Consider the following 23,848-nt stretch of genomic DNA (forward strand, 5'->3'; position numbering starts at 1 on the left):
TAATAAAACAGAACTGACAAGAGTTGCTAACTTACCGTCTTGACTTTGTTTTCCAATAGTGAGCCTAATCGTTCCGCCAGCTCTGAGAAGTTGGGTCGGTCTTCTGGTTCCGCCTGCCAGCAATCCCTCATGAGTGTATTCCTGAATGACAAAATAACATATACGGCTTAGAAGGACAGTTTGAAATCGGTAATCAGGCCTGTAAAGCGAACTTTCTGTTTTGATGGCAGAGTTATGAAACCTGCAGCGATGTATGAACAGAACTGGAAGAAAACAGAAAGACTTGAAAATGACTTACACATCAGAGGGTCCGAACTCTGGTCTGTCCATACGGTAGCCATCCCGCAGCTTGTCAATGAAGGTCTCATTTAGCTCGAGGCCAGGGTAAGGGTTTGCACCGAGTGTGAACAGCTCCCATAGAAGAACACCAAAGGACCATCTGGAGAGAAAGGAAAAGTGAGAAAATGTACAATTTTGCAATCAATTGTTCAGGTGGGTTATAAGATGAGCTAACAGGTGGTGAATGTTGATTACCCCACGCTAGTTTTCGACAGTATGAGTCTCCGTCATGATACATACAATACATAAACTGTATGATTGGTGCAAAACATTCTTTATGTCTTCATAAATGAGTGGTCTTGTAATACACAGCCCACATTTAAGCATGAGTTCTCTGGTAGGGCACTTGGGGAGCGAAAAAAGGCAAGGGTCACTCCCTGTAGAGCTAAGCTTTGTTCTGTGAAAAGACCAGAAGTATGAAGACATTACTTACACATCACTTTTTGTGGAGAATGTCCTGTATACTAGTGATTCTATGGCCATCCACTTCACCGGCAGCGGACCCTGCAATGTTTCAAAAGGAGGATCAATAAATGAAGACAATGACAATAGTCTTTTTAGCTTGTAGCAAGGTCAACATCAAAATGAGAAAGAGGGGACTGTCAACTTCACAAGATACAAAACTAAAGACACTGTCACAAACAACCCGGCTCTTCATCCCTTCGAATCCTGTCAGTATTTTGCCATGTTCCTTCAAAATCTTTTTGTCGTTCTACTACACATGATCCATGTACTTACATCGGATTTCTTCTGGTATTCTGGGTACTTGTAACAGTCCTTTGCGAGACCAAAGTCACATATCTTCACCACATTGTCCTCGGCTAGAAGACAATTCCTTGCTGCCAAATCTCGATGGATGTACTGAAAGGATAGGAAACATGGTGAAAACACTCTTTGTATTGAAGCAACCTCCCCGCAGGAGTGTGTGATCAGACGCTGTTCTGTCAACCTTTGCAAACTTTCTTAATGTTATGAACTGAAGTAATTCTCTATGCTGCAGACATTTGTGGGTCTTCTGCAGAACAGCTGAGAGTTATCCTTAACATACCTTTTTAGAGGCCAAATACTCCATGCCCCTAGCAACTTGGAATGCAAAACAGAGTAGAGCCTTGGTCGTGAGGGGCGGGTCCTCGTTAAACAAATCAGGGCTGGCTGTCGGCTCATTAACATAATGAGTGGTGTTATTACTGTATTCCGATCCGGCACTGTTCTGCATTTGACTAGCTTGTCGTTTGGCGAGTATTTTTTGCGTATATTCGTCCAGGTTGTCACGGTAGTTGGCGCGATTTTTTATGAGGTAGTTTCGCATGTTTCCATGACAACAATATTCGACGATCACATACAATTCCCCTGAAAATATGAATCCAAAAAATCTGGGGTGAAATTTTCATTTTTTTGCATATTACAGTTTTCTTCACTCTGCATGTAATGAGACTTGGCATTAGGCTTCATAACGGTAAATCAAATTGGTTCAACAATCCTAACAGACAGCCAGGTGAGGCAAAGAGAACTGCTTGAGTCTCATGCCAACAGTTGGACTCGAACCAGGCACCCTATGACCACTAGTCAGAGACCCGAGTCGAAACACCACTTTGGCTCGTATATGCCACTTTGTTTATGGTTCATGAATCCAAAGAATAAATCTCGCAATTGTTCTTGGCCCATACCTTTCTTGATTCCTTTGGTAGAAGCTCCGAGGAGGTTGACGACATTCAGATGATGACCAATATGGGCGAGTATCTTCAACTCAGACATCAGTGACATCAGCTGGTACTGGTCACCACAATCTGAAAGATGAAAGTGAGGTTCCATGATCCTACTTCAGACAAAATCAACAACTATCTACAGATCAAGAACTCTGAGGTCATATTGGAGCATGTCTGGCACTTCTGTCCGTATCTTACCTTTGGGCATTTTGACAGCTACTGTAGTCGAAGTCTCATTTTCCACAATGCCTACAGCTTCTGCTTTCACCACTTTACCAAATGCTCCTTGGCCAAGCACCACACCTGCAAGAAAGAGAAGGGACATATGCTTAGATTGAAAGACCACCACAACAATTTAATCTGCAGGCCCAACTGTCAGCGCATATTCAATACTATTGCCCAGATAGAAAATGAAAGCATGCAGTGACAGTGCTAGCTGGATGAACTGCTCCTTCCTCTGACCAGAACTTGGGCTTCCTCCAGTATACATGTATGTCATGATCTTATGACCCAATGTGACTGGGACTAGTCGATTTCGAGCTAACTTCAGATACAGGACAAATCGAGTGTTGTGTGATGTCAGATGTTAGATTTTGGCATTGTGGTCAGCGGCCTTGTACGAAAGCGGCAAGTCCTGTATTAATTTCATAATTTTGACTCACCAAATGTGAACCTGTCTTTGGGGAACTCCCACTTGGGGTCGTACGGAAGGCAGTCGGTCTGTTCATCGATGGGGATGTCCGGGTTGATGTCACCTTTAGGGTTGTATAGCATGTCATACAGGTAGTTCATCTGAAAGGGACAAAGTTATGTTTATGGAAATGTCGTATTCTTGGCAGAAAGTTTCAGCTTTGAAGAGATTTTACCCCTTGTAACCTGTATGTAGGATGGTTTCCCATCAGTGTGAGGTATAACATGTAGGCTTGCTTCATGGCCCAGGGAGCTAGTCTGGTAAATCTTTCTTTCAGGAGCCAAGGGAATAAGGTAAATTGGTCCCTCAGGGTAAGTCCTGATTTTATCAAAATAGCTCAAGTCTTGATAAACCCTTTCCTTACCTTCGACTGCTTTATCTTCCAGATCAAGACAAGGATGAGTGTCAGAAGAACCACCGCCGCCAGACTGATACCAAAGATGATCCAGATCTGCGTCGTCGTCAACGGACCAATCCTAACTTCGCGCGATTCTGGAAATATGTCACCTCCTGGTTGAAATAAGAGTACGAAGACTAGATCATGCAACCGCAGCCATGCGACAGATATGGAGAGCCATGCGAGAGAGATTGCAGGGATGGAGGCAGAACGGATAAAGATCTTGGGCAAAACACTTCATTCGGCTTTTGAGAAGACATTTCACTCGAGTGAAGTAGCAGAAATGAAGTATTTCAGAATTTTGAACAATTTCTTCAAATTATTCTGCCTCCATATGATGAAGCTGACAAGATGCTATGACAGATGATGGATGACGAGAAATGAACAGGACACGATGACACAGATGACGAGACGAGTATGTACATTCCTTAGGCCCCATTGCACAGGACAAGCATTGAGACCAATACCAGTAGCATGATAGGAGTGAACCCCTCCCCCCGACAGGCTTGGATATTTTGAGATGATTTTTCTGGTCTGACTTCTCATAAAGTTTGCTCGAGCACTGATCAGGATATAATTATTACCAATATGCAGAGGCCCATTACCAAATGTCTGTTTGTGACCCTTTAAGTCATGTATAGGCTGCAGAAAGGTTAGGACAGTCTAGCAGTTCAACATGTTCAATGGCTGAAGGCAAATTTTAACCAAAACTTTAACCGATGTATGAAGATTATGATGTGAGAATGATATGAATATGATGAAATATCATGACAAGTGAAGGGTGAAATGACTTGATTACAGTGAGTCATAGGGACATCACTTCAATAATTTCAACAATTTTAGCATTTCTGATCCCACTGATAGTTAACGTTACTTTCAAACACCCAAACCCCTCCCCCCCACCATTTTGTTTTGGAGACAACAAAAACGCTATCTACGCCAGCTTACTACAGATTGACATAAGTGGATATTGATACCTGTGTTGCATGCAGAGTTAGTTTTGTAAAGACAATTATTCAATCTAAGACTACATCCTTTCAGCTTGAACATAAGACAAAATAATCATTTGAGCATGAACACTATGAAAGCTGCTACATCGCAGCTTGAAAAGTAGACTACACCATGCAATGGACTTTTAAGATTGTCCAAATCGCAGAAGAGGACAGTGGATCAACATGAATATTTCATGAGGTAAGAAAGATATCCAAAGCTAGAGAGACACGTACACCCAAGCTGAGATACACCAAAGCATTTATTCAAGCCTAGACAAGATGCAACCATACATTTAGACTAGCGAAGCACAACATAAATTGCAAATAGATCAGTCTAGAAACTTGTTATGAATTCAATAGAGAAGGCACATTAGTTAACTTAAATGAAACTATTCGAATCAAAACTACATCTAGATTTGTAGCAGCTATAGAAACTGAACGTCACTGATGCATTAAACTAGCCACTGTTCTGTTAGTAAAACTCATCTACATGTCCCATAGTCCAACTCAATTAACTTGTATCAGGATGTTTTTGGTAGACAAATATTATCTTGCCTAATTGACTCCGTTTCCCCCCAAAACATGAATAAATAACTTAAATATTTGATTTGTGATGATGACAAATGATGATGATGGTATGACGAGATACATTTTGGGGTAATCATGATATCAGACTTATAGATTGGGCAGCTCAAAGCAAGTTAAATTCATTGGTCCAACCATTCAAAATGTTCAACTGATGGTTGATATTAAGTGGCTTTTGTGTCCATTTCATAGCAATTAATTAACCGGCCTTAGATCACTGCCAGTGGAGTATATGTCCACTAACATGACAGTTTTAAAGATGAAAATAAATCTGATATCATCACTACCCTTGATACGCAATAATGGGAACCACCCCCTCCCTCCCCCCCTCCCCCCACTGTAAGAAACTGATACATACCATCGACGACTAGCATCATGGTACTGTTGATGGTACCGCCCCGATTCATCGCCTCACAAGTGTACTGTCCTGCATCGCCCTTCATCAATTTCACGATCTTTAACCTGAAGAACAAACATATAGTGAGGTAAAGCAGGCACCGAGACCAGAAGACGACCAGGGAACACTGACTCAAAATATTGTGAAAAAAATGTTTTCAGGAGGAGCGACAAAAACACCCAATTTATCATTGTTAAAGCGAGCTGTCCAATCCTTCACAAGTTTTTTATCTAAAGGATAATGCAGAAGAATGAATGGATGAATGAAATGACTCACTTGGACTTGTCATCATTGAAGACGTAGCCATCTTTATGCGACATCGACATGATGTCGCCGTCCTTATACCACGTGATCTCTGGGTCTGGCTGTCCAGCGGCCAGACATTCGAATGCCACGGTGTCCAGGAATTCTTCGTGCCTCTCGTCGACAAGTGCTTGTCTGAACTGCGGTGGTTTGACAGCTGTGAAAGAGAATGTTTACCATCAGACAAGAAGTCATTTCAGAAATCTTTGTACTCAGATGCGTTCCGCTGAGAATCTTAGTGAGGCAGGCAGTCCATTCAGGTACGTCATATCAGGGCCTATACCTCTATTTTCTAAACAGACTGAGTCATCATCCAACCATAAGATACTAAGTGAAGGATTTCACTGACATCAGCTCATTTCTCAGTCAGGTATTCTGTTCTATGACAACACGAAGATTTTCCAATATTCTGTGATGAACTCCTAATGACAGACTTACGTCTCACACCAATGTAGACTCCCCGGTCAAAGTCCGGAGTGCTGCTACCATCTTTAGAGAAAGTTTCACAGAAGTACGTGCCGGTGTTGTTCATTGTGATGTCATCAATTGCAACCGTAATTTTATAAGAATAATTTGTCCTGAAAAAGCAATGTGGACGAATTAATTAGCATAATAGTTAATCATAAACGGAAAAGGAGTACAAAACTGATGCGATGTTTGTGTGAAATAGAGTAAAGTGACCTGCCCATGGACATAAATACTAACCTTCCTTTATGGATCATGACTGAAGTGCTATTGACAATGCCCTCCTTCTCATTAACCCTTTCCCCCTCCAGTTGGCGGAAGACTTGTATCGGGTGGAACATGAGTGAGTTGGCCATGCACGTGAGCCTGAACGCATCCCCTTCCACGGGCTTCTCACTGGGGGTTATATTGTAGCCATAACCATCAACAACATCTGGAAAGGAAAAAATATCTATTTGGCCACCTGAGTTGGTCTTGAGGAAGTTGTGGCAAGGCACTTGAGCCAAATGCATCCCTTTCCACTACTGGCTTCTTTATTACAAGGGGTGAGACAGTATTTCCTTAAGTAGGAGGGGTCAGATCGGAACCATCATTAAAAGGACTGTGTCCTTTTCTTAAAAGTACAGAGACAGTGTAATAACAAGCCTTCTTAAACATGTTAAATGTATAACAGGCTGATTTTGCCAACTGTATCACAATTCTTAAATTCTCCCCAATTTACCTTAAATCTAAATCAGTAACCAATCTTACCTGTTGCAATAAACTTCATTTGATCCTTAGCGATCCCTTCCTTACTCTGCGCAATACATCGATAGATGCCTGTCGAGTTGTGATTACTAGCTGTGTGCAGTTTACTTATTTGTTGAGTCTCGTTAAAGCTCCAATCGTTAACGTCAACCTCGTCCCAGGCTTCCTCGTTTAAGGGACAGCCAGGCTTGGCACAAGGTTGCCACTGCCAGGTGACGTTAGGCATGGGAACACCGGTGACTAGGCATGATAAAGTGTAGTTCTTGTCCGCGATGAAATACGGTGGTCTTCCGAAGTCGGATGTGACGTTAGCCGTGGGTTTTGCTGGAAGATAGAAAGTTACGATTAACCCATTGAGAGCGGTTGAACTGTTTTTTTGAGATGGTTGCTAACTCAATTTACAACAATGAAATATTGGTACTTACTTGTGACAACCAGAGTGATATTAACTGTATCGTTATAGTCTTTCGTAATTCCGTAGACAGTGTAAACTCCGGAGTCATTGGGTGACGGCATGTTTATGGTCAGCCTCGTACGATCCCGGCCATCGCTGCAAAGAAAGAAGAACGATATTTTAAAACTAGAATATTGTCAGAAGCACACTTTGTACACATAGTTTTAAACCTAGCTGGGAGCCGTCGCGACATTCACGTAAGCCGGCCCACCATTGCACAAAACCTATCATAACATAGATTTTGGTGGTGGCATCTAGAAAGAGGTGAGGGCTCCCGGTTGATTTCTAGTTGATTTCTAGTTGATTTCTAGTTGATTTCTAGTTGATTTCTAGTTGATTTCTAGTTGATTTCTAGTTGATTTCTAGTTGATTTCTAGTTGATTTCTAGTTGATTTCTAGTTATATGCTGGGTCAATAAAGTACCTAAACCATTCACAGCTATTACATTTAAGATATATCCCAAGCTATCAAACTGCATAACAGCAGAAGCATACAATCTTTGGAGTTTACAAAAGGAATGGTTAAAAGGCAATGTTAATAGTATTAGAAACAAGACAAAAGTTTGTTTCAAGCTTTTTTCATCTAGCCCACTTACAAGCGTCGGTATTGCGTGCGGCTACTGTCAATGACCTCTTGTCCATCCTTGTGCCAATAGATGGCGGGCCGAGGAAATGACTCAAAGTCGGCAAACAGGAGGACGGAGTCAACACCGAACTTAGCTTCGACGTATGGCCGGGAGACAGACATTTTAATCCATGTCTTCTCTGAAACAAAAATGAAGGAAAGTTTTATTGAAGAACTAATGTCTGATCTAAAATAGTTTACAGTAACTTGGCAGTATCCTATTGGTCATTTGGCTGAGGTAATAAGCATAACTCCAAATCAATGGCAACAATATACAACTAAGAGTAAGTCCTTTGGTCATTGAACAGAGACAAAAACATCAAGCTGGAGAGAAGCATGGAAGGGCAGCATCAAAGACACTCACCTAGCACCGTGATCCATTCTGTTGTCGATTCAGCTTGCTCCAGATGATTCACAACAGAACACGTATAGTTCCCAGTGTCCTTCTCCAACGTATTGTAAATAGTCAGCGTCTGCTCGACCTTCCAATAGTTGAAATCATTCTGCCACTGTTCCTCGAAGAGGAGTTGGGAGACTTTGATACGACATTGGTGAGGCGAGGTACAGCGATCCTGAAAGTGACAAGTTATGAGTAAAATGATCGACGAACTCATTGGTGAAGATGAAAGAAAGAGGTCATAAGATACACAGTAGGCCTAGGAGTACACGTTAGCGTCTTACATGTAAGGATGATGATGACGACAATGATAATGATGATTATGATAATGATGATAGATAACAAGGACATGAGCTGTATTAAAGTTACATTTGATTCATAACTTACTGCTTCTCCACTGGTGGGGTACTCCCACTCCAAGAGCACCAACCTCTGCCCAGTCCTGGCTATACACGTCAGTTCTATCGTGTCACGGACCATGTACTGGAAGTCATTCTCGGTGCGGATGATCTCAGGTTTGTGGGGCGGACTCTTGACTGTAACAAAGGGGAAATAACAGAGGTCATATTTGATCAGCTACAGTTGTGATCTAATGTAATTCATGTGGCGTTGAGTCATCACGTCAATTTACAACTGATGCTATCTGAGTTATCTTATTGAGATCCTAAGTCAATAGCCCAAATACTTCTCAACTTTGAAGTAAAACAACTTACTGTCTCTTTCGAACATCAGAACATGGACTTGACTCTCCGTCACATTGCCCATCGTGCCGATACAGTCAAAGCGCCCATTGTAGAATTCAGTGGCGTACTTTATGATGAAGCCATACTTTGGTTTGAAGGCCACTTCTTCCCCTCGCTTGACCAGTTGAAGAGGACGATGATCAACGACTTTCTCCAACTTCACCTGAAATAAATGGACATTTTTTTGTTAATCTGATAATCACAAAACAAATTGACACGGTATATATTAACTGAAGATATCCTTCTCTAAACCATGCCAACTTTATTACAGATGAAGCAATGCCAATATAGTTGACATGGCATGGGAACCAGCATCAATGTTTTATTATGCAGAATTTATGGCTCCATCATCTGGTCATTGGTTGCATATTCCTTTGTCTTTGTAAGCGTGAAACTTGCAAGGACATGGAGTTAGTGCTATAACAAATTTGATCAAAGAGACCTAAACAGAAACTACTGTAAAGTGTCTTGTCCAAGGCAACAATACTTACGTCTACATATTCAGGATGCGTTGGCCGGCATGGGACGATGAGTTCCTGTCCTTCGTGAACCATGATCACATTGATCTGTGGTGTGTTGGCGTGCGGGGCTAGAGCGTTCAGAGGATCCCGGACGAATAGGTACTGACTGGCGGTCTGTGGTGTACTGCAGTGTCGCGGGAACTTGTATTTACATGTGAAAAATCCAACCTCCCTCGCTTCTAGCGCCCAAACGTGGATGGTACTGTTATAGAGACCGTCGTCGGTGAAGACCTGGGTCAACGTCATCCGCTCCTTGATCATTTGGTCGTTTGAGGTGCCCTTGATCTTCTGTAAATGGAGGGCAGAAAATAGTAGAAAATTTGGGAACTGGTGGTAATGGGGTAGCTGGTGTTACGGCATAAATGTCACATTGGCAGAGCATCCCATCCTATTGTAAGGTGACGGATTAAGGTATGCTTTGGTATATACCAAGCCTTTCCAATACCTCACACAGGATCCTTTGTCAGAGGACACCTTTATATCCTACCACACTGTATAAAATTCAAAGAAGAATGATAGAAATCAGCTCCCTTTCAGCTTTGTGCGGAGAGGTCTATTGCCACGATTTTTCTTCAGAAGTGGTATTTCACAGGAAAGAAAGGTTCTGCAGATTTCAGACTTATTTTTTTGGTGGAAAACTTTCCTTACACAGCACACATAGACAAGGGAAACTCGGCTGATACTTCAAATCTGTTTGACTTTCATAACATTTTTGTCACAAAATGTCCACTCTTGCTTGCTTTCCTTGTGAAGGCAATTGTTATCCCTTCTCAAGTAATACTTACCATCAACCAAACTGTGTATAAAAGTAGCAAATTCCCTTCCAAATGCAAAAATCTTTAAAACATTCAATCTAACTTTTTTAAAGAGCTAAATAAAACAGCCCCTCTCATCCCTGACCAAGCCACGCGGGCCAAAAAATAGGAGAAAATTCAAAACTGACTAACTGAAGCAGACTTGGACAGACAGCGCCACATAGCACTAGAAATAGAAACTAAAACTATAAGTCACCTTGCTAAAATGAGCCGGGAACACAACTAAAATCCATCCCAAATATTTCAGATGGTGTGCGCCTTAAAATTGAGTTCCACTCAGTTCTCAGCATTGAGATTAGGCTTCCATTTAAAGTACATTGAATAGATATATATCCATTCAAAATGATTTGAATGGTTGATTCCATCCAAAATATCTGGTATGGATTTCCAAGCAAAATACTTGGTATGGATTTCAGTCTTATTCCATACAGAAAATACCGATAACAGCTCTGATCCTGGTATGGCCTGCAACCCACAACCACCTGTACCAAGCTATGAATTCGAGGCGCTACTGAAATCATCGAACCGCCAAGGTTAAAACTTGAAGTGTTCTGTCCAGGAAAGCCCTCATTGTATCGTAATCATTAAACCATGATAAAATTTTTTTAAATAATGGATAATTTTGTTAATGTTTCAACAATGCTTCAATGGGACTTTGAACAGTTGGGTAGCTTGGAACACATTTGTCGTAACGTTATTCTAAAAGTTACCCTATTGTTCAAAGTCACCCAATGTGACAGATGAGGCACATTTTCGTGTCATTCCTTAAAGGGTAAATGGTCATGCTAAGGGATTGGGCTGCATCATCTAGGTAACAGAATGAGGTGGGCACAATTTCCACTAATTATACATAAACTGTTCCCCATTGAAGGACACTTGGCCAGGAACATGTATAACAGAGAGGCCCTAGATCGGAGGACAGGGGGCTGCACCTAGATAAGGATTGGAGGGACAGATTACTCAAGCTACTCAGCTGGAGAATCGGAAGACAAATTCCAACAACTAGGATCAGTTTTGAATGCATTTTTCATTTGATCTTGCTTTCCACTCTCCAGGAGAGGGTACCGGTAACCAGCATATTGCACTGATTGCGACTGAAAAGCAGTCATATGAAGAGCAATGAGAGCTGATTCAATGGTAACTGATGAATCCAAGAATAAATCATAGAAACGAAATGAAAAGAAACACCGCTCTAAATGAAGTAGACTACGAACTTCCAGTCAGGTATTCGGACTTCATTTCACCACTTCATTTCGTTTTGATTCATATCAAGATTCATCACTACCCTGATTGAATAAGTCTATCGCATTGGAATTTGTCTGACATGAATTTTTTCTTCGAACACAACAAGGTTTTGCAAAGAGTGGGCTAGAAGTAAAACAACATCCATTCCAAACTTTGATATTTTCCATTTGTGCTTAAGACTTCTTTATGCCTTCAAATCCTGCAAACCCCTGTTTAAGTTCCAAGAAAAATCTTCATGATAGAAGGGACAGAGTCTAGGTACTGTTCATCCACAAAGTCGATGAAAATAGGATGACCTCTATGACCTAGAAGTCAGACAAGGTCAAGAGGCTAAAAATAGAATGATCCATGTGACCTTCAAGTTGCTCAAGGTCAACGAGAACAAATCATATCATGGGATGCACTTACGTTGGAACGAGGTATATAATGCTATAAAACAAATACAAAATTGATGTGTTCAGAAACTTAAAAACAGAGGTACTTTTAACAACTATTCTACATTGAACATACCAACATTTAGTCTACTCAAGACAACTTACACATATGAAGATATCTAAACCAAGATTGTGTCAAAAACAGAATTGACAATTCAAACTAAAAGTTCACAAAATTAAACCAATAAAACGAAACACATCAGTGGTTCATCATAAGTAATGTAACTTTTCACAAATCTGCGAGGGATTAACAACACTACATACCTGTGGATTAGGATAATCCCATTCTAACGGCGATGATCCGGTGCACGACAGCGTCAAGTTGCCGCCCCGGAATTGATCAATCTCGTGGATACGCAACACAGGTTGATCACAGCAGTCCCCGCCCTCCACGTTAAGATGCATGGTCGATTTCACAACGCGTTGTCGTTGATCCCAGGCCACACAAACGTATTTCCCCTCATCACAGCCAACCACCGGGTCTATCGTCAGCGAAGATGTTCGCTGGAATTTCTCCGATTTTTTCAAATAGTTTATTTTAGTATCACCAATCACAACACGAGGAGCAGACTGAAAAAAATGTGCGTTAAAATATTGTAATTTCAATTTTTGAACCCTCCCCTAGATTGGAGAACACACTTGTTGTGTTAAGGGTTTTACTTAAGGACATAAAGGAAGACTCAGTTCATTATTGAGAAAGATTTACACTAAGATCACGTAGAACTCATCACGTTTCTGATACAAATCAATTCCTACTCTGGATTTGAGATCAAGGGCATTAAGTGCTTTGCTCAAGGATACAATGAAAGACTTGAATAATAAATCGAGAGCGGCATCATGCAGACGCTAGCGATTGTTCATTCAATTGTCAGTGATTTGAATAATATATGTTCTGGGTGTTGTCGCTCAATAGCATTATGTGCCGGCAAAACTACCGAGGCAAGGCAGGTGACTACTAATACAACGCTGCCATCTATCAATGGAACTTGGAACTTCAGAGACTGATGTACATCAACAACTCCACCATTGATGGTTTCAAAATTATGCTCCGATTGAATTTGATTACTTTCATTAGACTACTTCTACTGCGTTGACAAAATTAAGCTCAGACCAGATTGAGGAGCGCCTGTACTAAAGGCCTATACAAACTTGCCTAAACCAGCTTAAACACGTCGACACTGTATCGTTTCTTACCTCCTTAACAGTAGGGAATTCCCAATCTAAGTTAACATGAAGGGTAAATGGTGCCTCCACGACACATTGTATCGTGAACTTCTGACCAACAGTAACAGGCGCTGCATCATAGAGCAACTTAATCGTGGGTAATGCGGGTGTTTCTGCCCCTGGAAAGACAAATGAAGAAAATGGTAAGTTTGACGCAGAATCTCATCCAGGAAAGAAGAAAGACCAAATGAAGATGCAAACTTACAAAGACAAAACCAAGCTGTTAGCTATATGCAAGTTCAATGGGCGGTCAAAACAAATAAGAAACCAACGTTTTGAAACGGATCGACTCGAGCCAAAATCTCGAACTTGTCTTGAACTGTCGGAAAGTGATCTACCTGTTTTTGTTTGCCAATTAATTAGAGGTTACTTGATAACAATCAACTAGATTGAGGTGTGATAAGGATAACTTTCTACGAGATTGACAGTTTTGACTGCTGATTGATATAGGGGTTCTAATGATGGATAATCCTGCTTTGTCTTGACACAATATGTGTTGGATAAGTTCCAAGTTTGGGACCAATCAAAATGTTCCTGAACTGGTTCTGAACTATCTGAAATCGACACCGATATTTCTTTCCTCCAATTTGATTTCATACCAAGAAAAGACATTCGATATCTCAGCTAATCGTGAACTCAGTGCATATCTTTCTGGCTGGATACATTTACTTTGATTACAATGGTTTTATTGTTTTCCTTGGGTTTGGTTCAAATGATTACTCATACAAGAAGTTGTTAAAGGGGAGGCACAGTTCTACATACCGATGCCAAACTGCAAAATTATCTATTGCTATTACACTCAAGTGCAGGGCATATACCACAACGGACAAATTGGAAGGATGAGAGGGGCCCAAAGGGATACCAAACGACACACCCTCTTGGAGTTCATTGAGACATGATCGTATAGGTGGTTGGTGTGGGGGTTGTAAGTTAAATGCATTCATTGAAAATGAATTGCGTGACAAATAAACAAAATTGACATTTCATCTTCAAAACCACTCAAAACAGTCAAGGTAAACAATTATATTTGACATTAACGCTGACACCTCAAAATTGCCATGTTCTCAAAATTCCATTTCAACTTGTGAAATGGTATACTTTTTGCAACCGCCCACAACTGAAGAAAGTTATTTTTACATTGTTTTAGTCGAATGCGGTTATCAATTTTTTCCAAGGAGTGTATTACGCTGCATTTCTCCTGGGAGCGACTTATTCTCCTGCATTATATGCTGATCTGACACGTAACAACTTCGTAAACCTCCTCAGAGTGCCATTAATCATGGCCAACAAATTGATACTGATGCACCAAGGGAGTTACGGAGTGCCGAGTAATTGAGCTCGGGTTACAAAAATGTCATTTTCGTGTCATCATAATTCTGGGGTGGTATTCCTCTAATGGTATCCTCTCTTGTTTAATGCGCTCTTAAATGAGTTTTGATAGTTTGATAAACTAGGCAGCAGCCTCTGCATTAAAGAGTTTAAAATTCGACTCCATGCACAGTAAAGATCGTAAAATTGATCGATAGCATATTGTGAGGGTGGTAGATGATCTATGTTTGGATTTACAGATGCACTGTTAATATCCTTAATCAACAATATGGGAAGATACAAAGTTCCTATCAAATTACATTGGAAGAGTTTTCAATTCATCTCCAAGAATAATAAACAATTGCTTTCAACAAGTGGGGGCGGAAGATGACCGCAAGTTTTCAACAATAGAGTGGAAGTGGTCTACATCCATTATCAGGAAATTAACATTAAAATAAGATACAGTGACTAAAATCATTAAATTTATGCACTTTCTCAAATTGATGATATTCAAGGTGCAGCTCCAACTTGTTGACCTTAGTAACTGCATGTCAACAGGTTCGATTTGGATTTGTAACTTTAAGATTATGAAAAGCAGTTCTCACCAGTAAAATTTCGGTCACAAAATCGTAAGCCTGCAACCACCAATACAACGAACCAGTAGTGTGTACGTCTGCAGATTCAGGGAAGATCACATGACTCGTGCAGACGGATGAAAACCACCCAAACATGAGATCAGCACCAGACTGACAGAGCTGCCATCTTTCCCTACTTGTAAACAAGCGAGAACATGAGATCTTGTCAGATACGCTTGACCGCAGTGAACCTTCTTGAAAACAACAACAGAAGAGGAACATGGTAAGGGAAACCTTCAACAAAGGAACAAGACCTGAGCAAAAACATTCAAGTCAAGAAGTTCACTTGCAGGGTCAACAGACAATTTCTAATTACTTGCCAGTGCAGTGAGTAGTTCTACCAGGTCATGACAGTTCATAAAACCGCCCCAACGCAGGAACCAAACTCATCTATTTGCTCAAAAAGCTATGAGGGGGAAAACAGGGAGCCCAGGATGGGCCGTAATTTGCTGTCAGAATTTGGGACGAGCAGCAGATTGCTTTAGGATTTGGCGAAATTTACTTATCAGAAGAAATCTGCAGGACTTGGCCCTTTTTGACATGAGGTCGGAACAGGCACCCCCATTCTCGCTCATAACTGGTAAGGCAACTGACCGACCAACATTCTATCAGAGGGACTGATAGGTAACTTCTAAGGTGAGATCTATGATATAATACTGTCAAATCAGTAATCAGCTTGGCAAATGCCCAGCAGAATTTATCTACTACCAGCGAGAACATGATCTCACACTGCTACCAAAGCCACGTTTATCTTTTCATGGTAGAGCGGGGAGCGAAAAATAGTGCAGAATTCACGTGGTATGCCATGGGCAAAGCCTGAAGGTCAGGATAGGTAGACGATTAAATATACGCCATTTAACAAATTACGCACATCAGTAATATTCACTCGTAAGCACCAGAGGGCGATACTCTACAACAGCGCATCGATTCATAAAATCTCCATCTTTCAATCTTTGAATCTTTGTACTATGTCCAGTCAGCTCCATGCTAACTATATAGTGAGATTATCAAGGTTTTTTCACTCCTACGTCATATCCAAAAAATAAATTAAGAGCACAGTATATTGTAAACCACGTGCATGCAAGGATGCATGACAACCAAATACCAGTAACACAAGTACAATGCAACTTGGCACTTGCTCGAATATGACAGTCGGAGAATGATGCGAATGTTAAAGGAATGTATCATTTTCAACTACACTTTTACAAGCGAAGTCGGTGTTATCTCCGGTAGGTAGTGAATTACAGTATTGGTAACTGGAGGCGGGCAGCTCTGCAATCAACACAACTAAATCATATATATCTTATTCTCTTCTCGCTTAGTTATCTCATGACTGTAAAGACTACTGTTTTTCATCGGTACGTGCACATCAACGATTCTTTGTTTCAATCCGACATCCACTATGCGCAAGTGCATATTATTTACCCTAAAGCATGTACATTTCATTAGCCCAGTGTTTCAGTTGTACACATCATTGACATGTGTATGTTCGGGTGTTTTGATAGAGGCAGACGATAGTTAAAGTACACAGGAAGTGAACAACTGAATAAGCTGATTGACCTAATCGCGGCTATTTATACAGACCAAGTACCGTGGAAATTACGCATTAATGATTTTCATCAGTAGCAATACGCACAATGCAATATGCAAGGCCTATCCGCCATTCATAGAAACTGTTCTCATGGGCTATAGTTACGTGTGTCACTTTAAAATACCAAGTAAGCTTACGTATTTACAGAATTGAAAATTTTCAAGTCTATATTATCCGATTGTACTCACCGAGATCATGATAATCAAACAGCTCATCACAAATCGCGTTTTTCTGGCATGGCATACTCCTCACATTACAGAATTGCAGGAACAGATTTAGAAGTAATCCTAGTGAAATGGACCAAAATGTCATTCTAGATGTCATTTTGTCAACTATCATGAGTAGATCAAAGATGTTCTCAAATTAGTTGAATTTCTCAAAAATATTAATAATTTGGAAAGGATTTTTGCGAATTCACGTTATGAAATATGCTACTCAAATAGGCACAGGTGGTTATGGAATCAAAATGGCTGTCAACACTCCCTTTTTTTATTAGGAATTCTGCCTGAATCGCCGCCACTAAGTTGACCTGAACTTGCCAATGTCCAGTTTATTACACTTTTTTTCTTCCAAATGTTGACCTGGACAACTATTGATAATCAAATGATATCCGTATTCGAAGTCTGAATCTGAAGTCCAACAATCCAGTCACAACAAACAAGACCCTATGTTTGGGTCTGCAAATATCGTTGACCAAAAAGTGATTACAAACTGGTCGCAGACGCCTCACTTCCTCCTCAAGACCTGGCTATTGTTATGAGATCTGCCGAAAAATATTCCAAGTGGGGTAGAAGATCGATTCGGTGCATCCAATTACACTTGCGCCTCTGGATTCGTTAGAAAAGACAGTCCATGCGTCTTGTTACCGAGAATATTGTGACCAGAATCCTAATATTCTTGGTCCAGATACCCGCTTTGACAAGCTATAGTTTCCCGAACTAGCCAAATTTTTGTGAGACACAAGTCAAATGAGGTGATGCACAACACAATTCAAAATGACCGGATTCTAGCAAGTTCCAAAATATATTCCCAAGGGAGGTTACAGAATGGTATTCCCCGTAAAAGAGACTCTTTTCATTCATGTGGTGCCGATCTAAATACGATGATGATAGCCGAAAAATGGCTGATAATGATGGCATACGGTGAATTTTGGTCCGATAATTCCCCAAATACAAACAAGTCGAAACTTGCAACAGATAAATAGGCCTATCATCGTCATAACTCATTAGCAAATTATTCATAATTACACGGAAAGCTTGAGAAGTAAATCATTTTATGGGAAATGACGTGTGGGTGCCGCCGTGGCATCTTTTAAGCCGTGTGCACGTGTTGAAATATCCGGTCACGTCAACTTAGTGTCAAAACCATAATTTGCATCATCACAACGGTATCGGCAAAATTCATCGTGCGGGAAAGAAATTGCACAATATTGTGACCCATAAATGACATTCGGGCAATGCTCTTTCAACTGTCATTCAACCCCTCAAAGGGAGCAGCATTACCATTTCAATGCCAACTATTTCTGTACCAAGGTTCTTTTAATTAGATCTGCACCAATCTCATCACAGAAGATAAAAGTCAGCGCCTCAGAAAACACCCTGTTACATTTTAATGACTTTCTAAGCAATATTTTCTACTTAAAAACATGATCAATCACTGAAAACTAACTTGAATAACTCAGTGGCATTTCGTCAGATTCTTCATTCACACCATCTGAGAGAAAAATAGTCAGCATCACCTAAACAGCGGAACCAATTTGTTACACTTAAGATTCGACATTTTCCACTCAATCATATTGAAGCTGGAGTAAATTTCTTCTACAATGCTGGTCATTTATTCTCGTTAGGTTGAAAAATCGAAAATCAGTTTTTAGCACACCTGGTCAAGGCTTTCCCATTAATTTCACCCCATGATTAGTAAACAAGCAATGACACGGTTGATCAGTAGCTCATTACACTCTTTGATTGATCTTGCCATGCTGCCACTAATTACCGATTTTGACAAATTTCGTTGATTTCTAGCAGGAGGAAGTTTGATGCGACAGAACAACTTTTTAGGTGGATGAACCATGTCCTATGATGTCTTAGCGTGGCGAGATTTTTTTTACAGAACAAGAGATTTCCATTTGGCTTGAAGAATTACCAGCACAATAAAGTTTGAAAAGATTCTTCTCATATACATCTAATTAATATGCAAATTAGTAATTAGACAGCAGCATGTCGGCCACCATCAGGTATATCTAAACATTGTCACATCCCTGCCAAGACCAAAGATGCAAGGTGCATCCTCGCTGATGGGATGCTACATGCTCATGTGGTAGTAATTGGCGATTCTGCAGGTTTTAGCATCAGGTTCATCTCAGCTGAAAGAGCTAGCATAGCAAATGGAGAAAACATCAAAACATTGACTCATCCTTCTCAGTTTGTGTTGAAAAACATCGAGGATGCTATCCAAGGAAGATGTTTTTTTCTCTCTGCAGCTCGGACAAGAAATCTGTTGCTAAGCTGATGAATTCTGTTGCTTAACTGATGAATTCTGTTGCTAAACTGATGAATTCTGTTGCTTAACTGATGAATTATGTTGCTTAACTGATGAATTCTGTTGCTAAACTGATGAATTATGTTGCTTTTTAACTGATGAATTCTGTTGCTAAACTGATGAAATCTGTTGCTTAGCTGATGAATTCTGTTGCTAAACTGATGAATTCTGTTGCTAAACTGATGAATTCTGTTGCTCAACTGATGAATTCTGTTGCTAAACTGACAAATCCTGTCACTAAGCTGATGAATTCTGTTGCTTAACTCATGAGATATGTTGCTGAACTGATGAGTCATGCTGCCAGATTGATGAGTTCTGTTGCTAAACTCATGAATTGTGAGGCAGACTGAAATCAATAAATGGCTTATGATTGTGCCAAAACCTGTGTCTGTTGCCTAAAGAAACAACATCAGGCCAAACCGGCCACTTACCAAGCCTTTCTGGCTTTATAACTTGCTGGAGGCGCTAGGCTAAAGCAACCACGAGCAGTATTGTTGAGATAACAGGCCAACTCCACAAGTCCTTGTCTTACAGATAGCGGGTAACGGTAGACCAGTGCTCCTTAGCGAAGCGCCAAGTGGGGTCTAGATAGCCATGATGGTAACACCATAGCTTTCAAGATCTTAGAATAACGGAGGCCGCCATAAATGAATTGAATTTTATTCCAGGAATGCACTTCTGGGGGAACTGACCTTGCGTGTTCATTCAGCAAAAAAACAGATGGGCCCTTCATGAGAAGTATTTCAAGTACAGGTCACCCCAGGACACCGATCTCCATTCATAAAACACAGAGGGTAAAAATATATGACTTTCTCTTGGAAGGTTCCAGAAGCAGGCACATTAGAAGCAAACCAGTCTCTCATCAACTAAAGGTAACGTGTTAGCTTCCTTGACAGACCTCATAGACAGCCAAAACCAGCCCTGTTTTCACTAAATTCATGTTATTCACACCTTTATTTTACGTTTCAAATAATTCTGAATTCAAAAAAATCTCCCAGGCACCTCGCGATAGCATGTCTTAAATTTTACGAAAAAACGACTTTACCCATAAAACTCAGCGGTCAGTCACAACACATAATCTACCTTGTCAGATGGTGTAAGGCTCATTTACAACACGAGAGGCTCAAAAGGGGGTGATACAGCTTCAGAAATGCCTGTCTTATCATCCGGAATGACCAAAGTGATCGTCTTAAGGTCACCATTCTTCACAACTCTGGAAGCACTATCATGTATCTCGTGGCAGGTAGAAGGGGAACCTGCCAGGTGAAACGATTGTCAAGATAACACCACCACTCCATTAGGGTACACCATCAGTGGTGTGAATCGAATTCCACTCGAAAGATGCCTTCCAAGTTCTAGCCTACTACTTAGCCTTCAAGACGCCTCATCACCAATCAAATTTCAAAGCTTGATCAAAACAGTTCATCAAGACCATTAGACGCCTCATCACCAATCAAATTCCAAAGCTTGATCAAAACAGTTCATCAAGACCATTATGTCTCTGGTAGACAAAACACCTGTCCTCGGACATCAGAGTCATTACCGTGTCCTCCATGCCCCCGCAAATGTCTACAGGAGAAAATGAAACACTCTCTGGTCAACAAGCTCGGCCTTGGTCAACTTAAGTCTCCTCAGAACATACATGAAAACAGTTGAAATCATGCTTAAGTACCACATAGGAATGACCAAAGTCATGGTTTTAGTGTGAGAACGAGTTTCAAGTCTGTTATTTTCATCAAGCAATGTCAACATCAGCTCTCAAAGGTTTCAATTTCTGAATTTATTTTCAAACGATATTCCATACTTCATAGATAAACTGTTAGAACAAATACCACGAAAGTCTTCATATCTCCCAAGAAGCAGGTAAAAAGTTTTGGCGCTGACGTCCCAGTGGGGCTCGGGTTATTGGGAATCTGACGAGCTAACCTTACGGTACGGGTCACAATGAAACAGCAGTTTCCTCTAAGCCACCAAGGCGCGTACGAAGAACTCACACCTTTATTGGCACTCTCGTGTGTTTAACTCAAGTGGGAACCTGACGTAAATGCCTCGTCAATGAGGTGAGTGGAATGAATTTTGGAATTCTCAACACCGGCTCCGTGCACCCTTCTCTCGGGTTGAGCCATCTTGCTTGAGGACAAATGAAGTGGAATCTTGCACATAAGGCTTGTATGATCTACTACTGCTTGCGAACACCTAGAATTGGATCCTTGGACCAAGTAACACAGCATACTATGACTTGGTGAGGCAGCTTAGCATTGAATGAGCAGCTCCTTGATAGCCGCAAGAAAATGCAGTATATACATTGGCCAGAACAGCCAATTCAAAACCAAATTTTCAGTAATTTTCATGTGAAAACATGAATTTATTTCCTTACCCTTTTTGTTAAGTTTGAACAAAGGTTAACCATCCTAACTAGGTGATTCTCAATTTACATCTTTCTTCACTGTGGATATTAAGTTTAATACAATAAGTGGGCTCCACTCACAGGAAATTACAGAAGTTGGTTTTTATTCCGAGTTTGTAAACAAATAAGGAAATTGAATTGAAAGAAAAGATGTCTCAAACTGAGTCGAATTTTCTAACAGGTTGTTTTTTTAATGTAAATAATGCATCACAGCTTGTTACTAAGTGTGAAGAAGTTTATTTTCTGAAAGTTGGTAGACAGGCATTGACAATGACCAATGCGAACAAGATATTTTTGCCGCAAGTAATCATGGTCGCAGCTCGACATGCCAATTTTTTTAGTCCTTCATTGGTCTCATTTCTGCCAATAATGTAAACACTGGTTCCCTGGTTCCCATTATATCACTACAACAATGATAGATCCCACTGACCCGTGTATCAAACCCCAACCAATTCTAACCTGAATCTGAAGTAACGAAGGCAATATTCAAACACTTTGTATCAATTTTGAAAACAACAACAACAACAACAGCAAAACAAAACAACGCAACGGACACCAACCGATATCTCTGTATTTACCTGAGACGCCATGTCAACAAAATGTTTTCATGTATCTTTTTAGATGTTGGTTTTATCAAAAAACATCATCATTGTTCCAGGCTTTTTTAGTAAATATTTTCTACTTTCGCAGTCTGAAAAGATGGTAATATTTGATAACAGTGAGAATCTTCCGGTGTTATTCTGAGATTCGTTTTTGCACTAAAGTTGTGGAGAGAATTGCTTGTTATTCAGAAACCTACTGCGGTGATTTCTATGTTTTGATAAACGTTACAGTAAACAGAATACCATATCATTTGCTGCTTGAACACCACAGTGAGAGGTTCTCATAGTACATAAGCATTATGGTACTATGCACTGGGGCTACATGTACCTGGATGAGTCATCACTAGAACCCAGGATTCAAGAGTTGGGGGTTCCTTTATCTTGTTCATTCATTTCTGTTAACTACGTCATCCAGTCAACCGTTAATGCACCAAAACGTCACCGGATAGGAAACCAAAAATTGATTTTCTCCCGCCTCACTAAGAAGAAAGGTCATGAGCTCTTCCGTGAGAGCTATTTAATTAATTGCTCACACCTTCCGTGCTTAAAAAGATCATCCGGAAATGCAATGCAAACGGTCAGGAACACATCGGTTTGAAAAAAAGAATGCAACGCAACATCAATAAATGAAGCTGATAGTGCATGAGTGAACAAGTTGTACGGTCGAATCAGAAATTTGAGAACAATTTACCAAATGTTTGAAAAGCGGAAAAAATCTCCTGAGCCATGATTTCAAGCTTGAATAGAATTTTGGATGGAACTGCCGGCCTTCATCGCAATAATAAATTCAATTCATTTCAATGATAATTTCACGGTGGAATAAGTTTGGGATCGATTCATTGACCTTCACAGTTGAACTATGTGACCCTTCAGTGAAAAAGCTATTGCAGTTAAAGTGATGTTATCCTGCTGCGTCAATCTTTCTCAAAATCCGCTATCTTGTAGCATCCTATTCTTAACTCTCATTACTGAGGTTGATTGCAAAGGAAGTGGGCTTGGTCTCTCAAAGGTTTTTCTTCTTCTATTCAATAATCATGTCATTGCACTCAAAAAGGAACAGAGAAGGACTATAGATGAAATATATGTACATGTACACTGGGCTCTCTAGTTATATGCAGAACATCCTATAATAGATAATTGAATACATGAGTTCCGGGGATAGGGAAGCGGGGGTGGGTTCGATACGTCTTCTTTCAGCATACTGAAACGAGTTTGCGGCCACTCCTATACAGTAATGACTCCATTCCATTCAAACCACAAGACATCGTCTCAAAAAGTGTGATATTTGCACCATGACAAGTCAACAAAAGGTTTAGGAAGGTAGACCGGGTGGTTTTTCTGATAAACTCTCTCTAATTGGTCCTCGGATATCATCAGGAAGCTTGGACAAGTAATGATGCTCGAACTCCTCCGCGGATGAGAGCAGGATATTTGAAGGGGAGTAGGGAATGGCATGACATGACAAAGTCAACGCAATGCCAATTTTCAAATTTCTCGGCAAAGATAAAGTGTAGACTATAGACACCAGATGCTATCTCCACAATCAGCGGTATATGAAAGGGATATTTACTCGTAGTGTGCTAGGTGATCCCATGACCTTTTCTCGGTTGCGGCAAGGTACATTGTAATAATACTATGATTAGAAAACTTGAGGAGAAGAAGGTTCCATCAATCACGAAAAGTTAGAA

At 40.5% G+C, this 23,848-nt stretch overlaps 1 protein-coding gene across 2 annotated transcripts in view; it reads right to left on the reverse strand.

Moving 5' to 3' along the window:
- Nucleotides 1-23,848, reverse strand: part of LOC135493319 (vascular endothelial growth factor receptor 1-like) — a 74,201-nt gene that overhangs the window by 7,726 nt on the left and 42,627 nt on the right. Inside the window, exons 2-23 of one of the 2 annotated variants that reach the window (XM_064780575.1) lie at nt 13,050-13,198; nt 12,120-12,425; nt 9,332-9,649; nt 8,811-9,003; nt 8,485-8,633; nt 8,065-8,272; nt 7,672-7,840; nt 7,048-7,172; nt 6,626-6,946; nt 6,116-6,308; nt 5,849-5,988; nt 5,384-5,567; nt 5,069-5,172; nt 3,101-3,228; nt 2,708-2,837; nt 2,244-2,348; nt 2,007-2,126; nt 1,388-1,689; nt 1,078-1,200; nt 773-843; nt 299-439; nt 36-141 (exon numbers count right to left, since the gene is read on the reverse strand). In XM_064780575.1, the coding sequence (XP_064636645.1) occupies nt 36-141; nt 299-439; nt 773-843; nt 1,078-1,200; nt 1,388-1,689; nt 2,007-2,126; nt 2,244-2,348; nt 2,708-2,837; nt 3,101-3,228; nt 5,069-5,172; nt 5,384-5,567; nt 5,849-5,988; nt 6,116-6,308; nt 6,626-6,946; nt 7,048-7,172; nt 7,672-7,840; nt 8,065-8,272; nt 8,485-8,633; nt 8,811-9,003; nt 9,332-9,649; nt 12,120-12,425; nt 13,050-13,198 (3,785 nt within the window). Of the gene's footprint in view, nt 1-35; nt 142-298; nt 440-772; nt 844-1,077; nt 1,201-1,387; nt 1,690-2,006; nt 2,127-2,243; nt 2,349-2,707; nt 2,838-3,100; nt 3,247-5,068; nt 5,173-5,383; nt 5,568-5,848; nt 5,989-6,115; nt 6,309-6,625; nt 6,947-7,047; nt 7,173-7,671; nt 7,841-8,064; nt 8,273-8,484; nt 8,634-8,810; nt 9,004-9,331; nt 9,650-12,119; nt 12,426-13,049; nt 13,199-23,848 lie in introns of both variants that reach the window. The other variant, XM_064780574.1, reaches the window with a different exon arrangement.

This window comes from Lineus longissimus, chromosome 9 (genome assembly GCF_910592395.1).
Source record: "Lineus longissimus chromosome 9, tnLinLong1.2, whole genome shotgun sequence".
Lineage (NCBI taxonomy): Eukaryota > Metazoa > Nemertea > Pilidiophora > Heteronemertea > Lineidae > Lineus > Lineus longissimus.